At 45.5% G+C, this 9217-nt stretch overlaps 1 protein-coding gene across 2 annotated transcripts; it reads right to left on the bottom strand.

The window, feature by feature from the left end:
- Nucleotides 1-727: 727 nt before the first annotated feature.
- On the bottom strand, nucleotides 728-8346 carry TSTD3 (thiosulfate sulfurtransferase (rhodanese)-like domain containing 3). 2 transcript variants are annotated; one of them, XM_014461827.2, is made up of 5 exons: nucleotides 8201-8278; nucleotides 7038-7184; nucleotides 1418-1591; nucleotides 1164-1323; nucleotides 728-893 (listed from the first exon to the last, which is right to left on the bottom strand). In XM_014461827.2, exons 2-5 carry the CDS (start codon nucleotides 7084-7086, stop codon nucleotides 821-823), a joined length of 456 nt encoding a protein of 151 aa, XP_014317313.1. In that variant the 5' UTR covers nucleotides 7087-7184; nucleotides 8201-8278; the 3' UTR covers nucleotides 728-820. The 2 variants fall into 2 exon arrangements, with proteins under 2 accessions (XP_014317313.1, XP_006095906.1); XM_006095844.3 differs by lacking the exon at nucleotides 7038-7184 and having other exon boundaries at nucleotides 8201-8346.
- Nucleotides 8347-9217: the final 871 nt, after the last annotated feature.

Raw genomic sequence — 9217 nt, 5'->3', positions numbered from 1 at the left:
GATGATGTATGTGTCAGTACATCAAGATATAAGGCATTTCTATTACCCTAGAAATTTCCCTCCTTGCCTTTCCAGTTAGTCTCCTTTCCTCAATAGAAGCAACCACAGTTCTGATTCCTATTTTTAAATTGAAAATTATTTCACTACCATGCTGGCCACAACACTGCCATGTCTTTGGATGCTGTTAATATATTTTCATTGTTTATTATTTCAACTACTTAATAAGGATTTCAGATTCTTGGTATTTTAAGGTCAAGTCTGTTTATTAATCTGGTCTAACTCATAGCCTCTGATTGGTGTGCTAACACACATGCACACGATTAGGAAATCCAAATAGTAATTTGGTTTTTTTTGGAATACTATTGAACTCTAGTAACCTATTTAAAAATTAATTTCTGGAATCCCAACTCTTATATTTCCATGGCAGGTCATTAACAGTATCTCAATCCTCAATAGCCTGTGCAAGTAGGCAGGGGGAAGTAGTATTCTTTTTTTCTTTTTTTGTAGAAAGAGTGAAATATCTGTTTGTTGTTCCATTTATTTATGCATTCATTGGTTGATTCTTTTATGTGCCCTGACCAGAGATCAAATCCACAACCTTGGCATATGGGACAACACAATAACCAACTGAGTTACCAGGCCAGGGTGGGAAGTGGTATTCTCAATTTACAGTTGAGAAAAAGATTCAACAATTAATTGACTTATACAAAATCCCCTTCCCATTAGCCAGTGGTGCCAGAGCTAGATTTTTATTCTTTTGCTCATTCCACAACTCTAGGCTGCATGTACATAAGGCAAGAACCAGCTTGTATTCCAAACTTCAGTTTCCTTGTTTCTTCTCTGAATGTTCATAGGTAGACCATTCCTTCCATCCTCCAGCATAGTGTTGAGACCTGAAAACATACATCAAATAGTGCTGTAAACATTTTTTACTGCTTCATAAAACAAGGTTGATGAAAACTAGTAATTGAGAGATGCGATGGCTACTCACCATACCGTTTAGACTATAAGCCTATTTAAAAGATTGTGTTACTTTTGAGCACTATGAAAAGATAGAGGCTCTAACTCTTGCTATACTGCCATTACTAATAGTGTAAGAAATTCAGTAGACCAATAACATAATATATATGAAACATTACAGTATATATCCTTCACCTACATACCTGGTAAAGCCCAAAGATATTGCTATGTCCAGAGCCTTCTTGCTTCTCATGCCAGCTAAACAGGAAAACATTAGACTGTCAGATTTGGATGGCTTTATTTCATTATACTTCTCCTTGAAGTCTTCTGGGTTCATCTGTAGAGCTTCACCTACCTCATTTACTGAAAGAAAGAATCTCAATTAAATTTTATCTACAGTAAATTGGCTGAATATGTATTTTTTGAAATGAATCAGATTAAGATACATGTCACTTACATGGTATATTAACAGACCCAGGGATTTTTCCACACTCAATAATTTCCCATGTGTTTCTAACATCAATTAACATAATTTTTCTGGAATTCAAGAGGTTTTTCAGTTCCTTATAAGTTACATCTTTATAAACAGCAGTACAAAAATTGTGCCAGTTTCCTTTTATTGAGTTCAAACCTGGAAAGAATAAAATAATATAAGCACCTTCAAAATGGTATCACTATTAGTATCTGAAGAAATTTTTCCCCTGGTTCCAGTCAGCTAACTCTACTCAATCTTTTGACTTTACTAAACTATTTAATGGATGTACTTTGCACACAGCCTGACTGAGCAGGAAGATACAGCTATCTTCCTGCCCTGCATGCTTAATGGCTGGCCTTATGCCAGCTCCATATTCTACTCCCTCCAAGCCCCTTAATTGGGGTGGGGGTGGGGGTGGGAAGGACTTGTAAATACACATAAAGCATTTGACAACTGAATTGTGTGAATAATATGTAAATCTTACCCTGATCTAAGTTACAATATTAAAATTTTAATATCATTTTTCCTTACAAATTAAGATAACAAGTCATGTTAGATGTGGGGGCTTTACATTTGAAAGCACTTGTAAGTACTTAATGGTACTGTTTCTATCTCTGTTAAATAATTAGCAGCATAATAAGGTAATGGATAAATAACCCATAAGACAAAATAAAAAATTCTATCAGTCCATACTGATATAACGATATAATTAAATAAATGGGGAGAAGGGATTGCTTCAATTGATAAATGTAGAAGGAATGATGGAAACAGTCATCATTAGGTAAACACCCAGTAATAATTGTTGCGGCATAATTTTTCAAACCTTATCCTCCTCCTCATTCCTCCACTGCCCCAATTACCCTACCCTCCAGCTATATAAAAAATATACAAGCCCTGATTTCTGGTGGCCAGTGGCGCTTACTCATTTAGTCCCACATGACTGGGTACATCTGCATACAAAGCTGATGCCTGAGGGTCTGGCATCCAGTCAGCCCAAGAGTCACCCTTTTGGGACACTGACAGGTCTTGGCATATGTTCAACTACTGGGAGCTATTAAAGATGTACTGAGCCCTAGCCAGTTTGGCTCAGTGGATACAGTGTTGGCCTATGGACTGAAGAGTCCCAGGTTCGATTCCAGCCAAGGACACATACCCAGGTTGCAGGCTTCACCCCCAGTGTGGGGCGTGCAGGAGGCAGCCAATCAATGATTCTCTCTCATCATTGATGTTTCTATCTCTCCCTCTCCCTCTCTGAAATCAATAAAAATATATTTTTTAAAAAAAGATGTACTGGGCTGCTTGGACAAGCACAAAGGTTTGAGAGTCAACCAAAAGCTGAGGCAGTGCTGAATGACAAGACAGTGATGAGGCCACTCCTTCAAGCTGGGAGAGGGATTGTTTCAACTACTATATTCAGCAATTCCATTTCTAGGTATTCAAAAAAAAACAAAGATAGTATTTCAAAGATATATGCACCCACATATTCACTGTAGCATTTATAATAGTCAAGATATGGAAACAATCTAAGTGCCCATCAACAGATAAATGGATAAAGAAATTGTGATATATACATATATATGGAATGGAATATTACTAGGCCATAAAAAAGAATGAAATCTTGCCATATGTAACAGGGATGGACCTCAAAAACTATATTAAGTGAAATAGGCCAGAAAGAGAAATACAAATACTGTACAATGTGTCTTATATGTGGAATAATCTACACTAATAAAAGAGAAAAATGGTAATTAGCGTACGACCGCTACCCTTCCCATTGGCTAATCAGCGTATCCTTATGCAAATTAACTGTCAGCCAAGATGGCGGCCGGCAGCCAGGCAGTTGGAAGCGAACATGAGGCTTCCTTGCTCCCGTGACTGCAGACTCCAACATTCCCCGCCTTGCCGGACTCTGAGCTGGCAGTTTGAAACATTCTAACAAATATAGCCGGCTGGGATCTCAGAGCTGAAGTTATACATTGTTTCGATTATAGAACGGCAAACAAACCAGCAGCGGAAGCCTCAGAGCTAGAGCCAGAGCTAAAGCTGTCCCAGAAGAAAAAGAAAAAAAAAAAAAAAAGGAGTGGTTGGGAGCTTCCCGCCAGCCTGAAAGCAGTCAAAACCGCCAGCCTGAAAGCAGCCCTCAGCCCCTCACCCAGACTGGCCAGGCACCCCAGTGGGGACCCCCACCCTGAAGGGTGTGTGACCAGCTGCAAACAGCCATCATCCCCTCATCCAGGCTGGCCAGGCACCCCAGTGGGGACCCCCACCCTGATCCAGGACACCCTTCAGGGCAAACCAGCCAGCCCCCAGGCCTCTATCCTATATAGTAAAAGGGTAATATGCCTCCCAGCACCGGGATCAGCGGAGCCGTGAGGCCTCCTGGCACCAGATCAGCGTGACAGGGTGCAGCGCCCAAACCCCCTGATCGCCCTGCGGCTCTGTGTGTGACAGGGTGTGGCGTCCCAACCCCCTGATCGGCCCTGCTCTGTGTGTGACGGGGTAGAGCCATAACCTCCCCATCGGCCCTGCCCTGAGTGTGACAGTGGTGGCGCCCCAACCCCCTGATTGGCCCTGCTCTGTGGGTGATAGAGGGCGGCGCCCCAACCCCCTGATCCACCCTGCTCTGTGTGTGACAGGGGGCAGTGCCCTAACTCCCCTATCGGCCCTACTCTGTGCGTGACAGGGGGGAGCTCCCCAACCTCCTGATGGGCCTTGCTCTGTGCATGAGAGGGGGAGCTCCCCAACCCCCTGATGGGCCCTGCTCTGTGCGTGATGGGGGGGGGCAGTGCCCCAACCCCCTGATTGGCCCTGCTCTGTGAGTGACAGGGGGCAGCACCCCAACCCCCTGATGGGCCCTGCTCTGTGAGTGACAGGGGGCAGCGCCCCAACCCCCTGATTGGCCCTGCTCTGTGCATCACAGGGGGTGGCGCCGCAACCTCCCCATTGAACCTGCCTTGAGTGTGACAGAGGGCGGTGCCCCAACCCCCCAATCAGCCCTACCCTGAGCGTGACTGAGGGTGGCATCGCAACCTCCCAATCCGCCCTGCTCTGTGCATGACAGGGGGGCGGCGCCCCAACTCCCCAATCAGCCCTGCTCTGAGCCCGACCAGGGGCTGCACCTAGGGATTGGGCCTGCCCTCTGCCACTCAGGAGCAGGCCTAAGCCAGCAGGTCGTTATCTCCCGAGGGGTCCCAGACTGCGAGAGGGCACAGGCCGGGCTGGGGGACCTCCCTCCCCCCGAGTGCACAAATTTTTGTGCACTGGGCCTCTAGTCTATATGTATAAAGAGGTAATATGCTAATTGGTCCTAACCGTGTCCCAGTCATGACCGTTCAACAGGTTGCGCGCACACAGGAGCTGGTGAGCGAGGGATGGGGGCGGGGGCTTCTGCAGGAAGCGTGTGCAGGCCTGCCCAGCACTAACATCACACTGCCTCCCAACAGGCATGTGCAGGCAGGAGCGGTGGGCAGGGACACAGACGGGGGGGTGGGGGGGGGTGCCTGAGCCGCCACTGCGCAGCTTGAGCAGGCCCAGAGCGGACACAGTTTTTTGTGAGGGGACTGGAGTCTATATTGATGAAAACATCTTGGCAGTTGCGGCGGCTGGCAGTGGCAGCAGCAGCGGGGTTATGGGGGTGGCCCCTTCCCCTGATCAGCCTGGTCACCTCCCGCAGAGGGAGGCCAGACTGTGGCTTAGGCCTGTTCCCCTGGGGGAGCGGGCCTAAGCCATCAGTAGGACATCCCCTGAGGGTTCCTGGACTGTGAGAGGGGGATCCTCCCCCCTCCCCCAGTGCATGAATTTTGTGCACCGGGCCTCTAGTGTGTGTGTGTGTGTGTGTGTGTGTGTGTGTGTATAAATAAATAAATGAGTTATACTATTTCCAAGATACCGTCTAAGTAGAATTTCTATAAATCTATGATTAAAACATTTTTCTTTGCCAAAATAGTGATAAATAGTAAAACACCATTACATCAAAGCTTGTTATTACCCAGATATTAATATTTATCAGATATAATTAATTCCCTTGAAATATATCAAACATACTAAACAAACATGGATTGTAACACAGAAAAAAAAAATAGTATACATGTGTCCTACCTACATTTTTATAGTAATAAAAGCAGGGGTTTTAGAGTCAGATAAACCAGCTTTAAATCCTGGCTTGACCAATTAGTTCTGTAACCCTGGACAGATTACTTAAACTCTCTGGGATTTAGTTTATTATTTGTAAAATGGGAATACTATTACTTAACCTTTTAGAGTTGCTGTGAGGTTTAAATAATCTACACAGTACAAACAGTAAATGTCTAATTTCACTTTTCCTCCATGACTTATGCACACTGTTTCTTCTGAAGGGAATACCTTTCTCCCTCATCTCTACTTGGTACACTCTTACTCTTCTTTAAGACCCAGTTAAATGCCACTTGTTACTCTGATCCAAAAATTATACTTCTAGGTTTCTATTCTAGTAAAATGCTTGTACATATACACAAAGAGGTAGGTACAATGATAATTATGGATAGTCTTTTTATAATAAAAATTTGGAAACCAAAATGTTCATCAACAGGGGACTAAATAAATAAACTGGTTATCTATACTATGGAATATATGCAGTGTTTAAAAGAGTTATATGTATTGTCATAAAAAACTGAATACATAACAGAAAAAAATTACAGAAAAATATGCACTGTAAATCACATTATCCTATATAATAAAAGCCCAGCAACCATAACGGCAGAACAACCATCCAACCAGTCACTATGAGGTGCACAGACCACCTCTTGGTCCCTTTCCCTGGCCGGCAGGCTCCTATCGCCCGATGGCGAACGGGGACCCGGGGTTGGGTGGCAGGGGATGCAGGGTCCCCAGGCCAAGCCCCCCGCCCCGCTGGTTGCCCCACACACAGAGGGCGACCCACAGCAGGGGTGGGGCTGGCGAGTGGGCAGGAACAGCTGACCTCTCAGTCCCTCCTCCCCAGCTGTCAGGTTCCCATCACCCGATGGCAAACTGGGAACCTGGGTGAGTGGCAGCGGGGGGCGAGGTGGCTGCTGGCAGCTGGGAAAGATGGCCCTGCTCGAAGGCTAGGCCTAGGGACTATACCCATGCATGATTTCGTGCGCTGGGCCTCTAGTAATATAAATAATATATAAAATGTGATTTATAACATGGAGTTCTATTATATGTAACATATATGTGTAGTATTTTAAAAATATATTTTTATTGATCTCAGAGAGGAGAGGGAAAGGGAGAAACATCAATGATGAGAGAGAATCATCAATTGGCTGCCTCCTGCGCACCCCACACTGGGGATGGAGCCTGCAACCTGGGCATGTGCCTTGATGGGGAATCAAACCATGACCTCCGGGTTCATAGGTTGAGGCTCAACCACTGAGCCACACCGGCCGGGCATATATGCAGTATGTTATGTGTATATTTATGTATACTCATAGAAAACTGTTTAGAAAGATTGATAACAAACCATATCTGGGGAGGAGAGTGGGATGGGAAGTTGTATAAAGGACACCCATGCTGTGCTTTATTGTTTTAATATAATCAAAATATAATCATGTATTACTACTAGAATTTTTAAATGAAAAGGCACCTTTTCTCGAACTTTTCCCAACTCTGGTAGAGTCAGTTGTTCTTTCCATTGCAGTCTCACTAGACTGGGCTGTGTGTGTTGACTGTGTACTTGTGTCTATCTACCCACAAATGGTAGAGAACTGTAGAGGCTGTATCCCCAGGAGGCCTGGCTGAGAAGGTGCTCAATAAATAACTGTTGAACAAAGGTAAAACCAAGCTACAAAGAATCTGCATAGAAAAAACACACATCATAAACCAAAGGATGTCCCAACAGTTAAAATGGAATACTTGAGTCCTGACTGGTTTGGCTCAGTGGATAGAGCGTCAGCCTGCGGACTGAAGGGTCTCAGGTTCGATTCCAGTCAAGGGCATGTACCTTGGTTGCGGGCACATCCCCAGTGGGAGGTGTGCAGGAGGCAGCTGATTGATGTTTCTCTCTCATCAATGTTTCTAATTATCCCTCTACCTTCCTCTCTGTAAAAAAAAATCAATAAAATATATTTTTAAAAAATAAAATAAATAAATAATCATTGTCAAGTTGCTTCTTACTGGGTGTTCTTTAAAAAAAAAAAAGGAATACTTGAGAAGGGGGGGGGGGGAGAGACACCGGTATGCCGGGCCCCTGTACCTGCGTCCACAGATAACAGTTGTTGCCAAAGGAGAGGCAGCATATAAAGCGAAGAGAAGGAATGGAGGCTGGCTCTGAGTCCTAGACCTAACACCACGCACTACCTTTGCTCTGTCTTCTCTTCCGCCATCTGTAAAACCAGGGTGGCACTTTTAGAGCTCTAACTGATGTAATTCTAGGTGAACGTCCACCGAGCTATCAGCACTGTAAGTGGAACTCAAGGCTGGGCTCGTCCTTGCGTCTCTCCCGCTGGCTCGCTTCCCGGGATCGCGAACGGCCTTAGTCAAGCACCAGTGTGTTTACAAGTGCCTTCCCCGCGAGCTCCCAGGCGCAATGTGTGCTCCTCTCCCTGCGTCCCCAGAGCAGCCCCAGGCCCCAGAAACGCGGGATCTGCGGGAACAAGAACTGTAGGGCGCTACACCCCAGGTGCCGAGAGGTACGGTGTCACTTTTCAGGGGTGTCTAAAGAAGCGAGCGCCCCACCATCCCTTCCCTTCCCTTCCCAGGGACCCGAGGTTAGGCGCTCCTCCACGCCCCACCGACCGCCTAGCTCACCCCGCAGCGCAGGCTCCGCGGACCCGAAGACCGCGCGGCGCGCACCCGCGAGCAGCAACCTCTGCAGCGGCATCGCGGGCTGGCGCAGCCCGACCCCCGGCTTCTGACCACTTCCTCCTCCTGCTCCGCCTCCTCCACCCGTCGCCCTGCCAACCGGGTCGGGCTCTTGAGCGCCCCCCAGCCAGGTGCCGGCCGAACCGGGTAGTGCCACAAGACCTAATCGCTGACCCACACCTGTCCCACTTTAGCATTTAAAATCCTTTGGAAACTGGCTGGTGTGTCTCAGGGGTTGAGCGTCACCCATGAGCCAGGAAGACATGGTTCGATTACCGGTCAGGGCATATGCCGGGGTTGTGGACTCATCCCCAGTAGGGGGCGTGCAGGAGGCAGCCCATGATGTTTCTGTCCCTCTCTCTTCCGCTCTCTGAAATCAATAAAAACATTTAGAAAAAGAATTCTTTTGGAAAGAAACTAATTTAATTTTTATTAAGGAGAGATAAAGTTAATTTTTATTAAGGAGAGATAAAGTTTAAAAGTAAATACATGCATAACCCATGGACAGACAATAGTGCGGTGAAGACCTGGGGAGGGGGCGGGCCTGGGTGGGGAAGGGGTCAATTGGGGGAAAAAGAGGACATCTGTAATACTACTTTCAACAATAGAGATAAATTAAAAATAAATAAATAAGTAAATAAGTTGTATTAATAAAAGCAAAAAAACATAGAAAGTAAGAAATATACCGAAGATAATATTTAAAGATTTAAATATATTTCTCCAATTTGCTTCAACGGGATTCTAATATTATAGATTAAAGCAAACTACATGGAGGTTTTTCTCAGAATTTCTCTTGGCTCCGATATTCAACTGATTCGAGTGTTAAGATAATCTCATGCTGTCATCTTTTTCCCACCACTTGATGATATTTGATTATATTTGGTGATAACTTTGTCAGGGTTAGGGTGCAACTACTTTTTAAAAATGTGTTAGTTTCCAATTGTTACTGTAATACATCACCAC

The sequence above is a fragment of the Myotis lucifugus genome, unplaced genomic scaffold (genome assembly GCF_000147115.1).
Source record: "Myotis lucifugus unplaced genomic scaffold, Myoluc2.0 scaffold_161, whole genome shotgun sequence".
NCBI classification, from domain to species: domain Eukaryota; kingdom Metazoa; phylum Chordata; class Mammalia; order Chiroptera; family Vespertilionidae; genus Myotis; species Myotis lucifugus.
Note: the sequence above shows the minus strand (reverse complement) of the source record. Positions and strands in the feature narration are given on the sequence as shown.

What these genes read in the sequence shown, in the direction of transcription:
- TSTD3 (XM_006095844.3), bottom strand. Translation starts at nt 8,273, where the DNA reads ATGCCGCTGCAGAGGTTGCTGCTCGCGGGTGCGCGCCGCGCGGTCTTC. An exon ending in CGCGGAGCCTGCGCTGCGGG is followed by an intron (nt 1,592 to 8,200) that starts GTGAGCTAGGCG and finishes TATTCTTTCCAG; the next exon opens with GTTTGAACTCAATAAAAGGA. An exon ending in TGGGTCTGTTAATATACCAT is followed by an intron (nt 1,324 to 1,417) that starts GTAAGTGACATG and finishes TCTTTCTTTCAG; the next exon opens with TAAATGAGGTAGGTGAAGCT.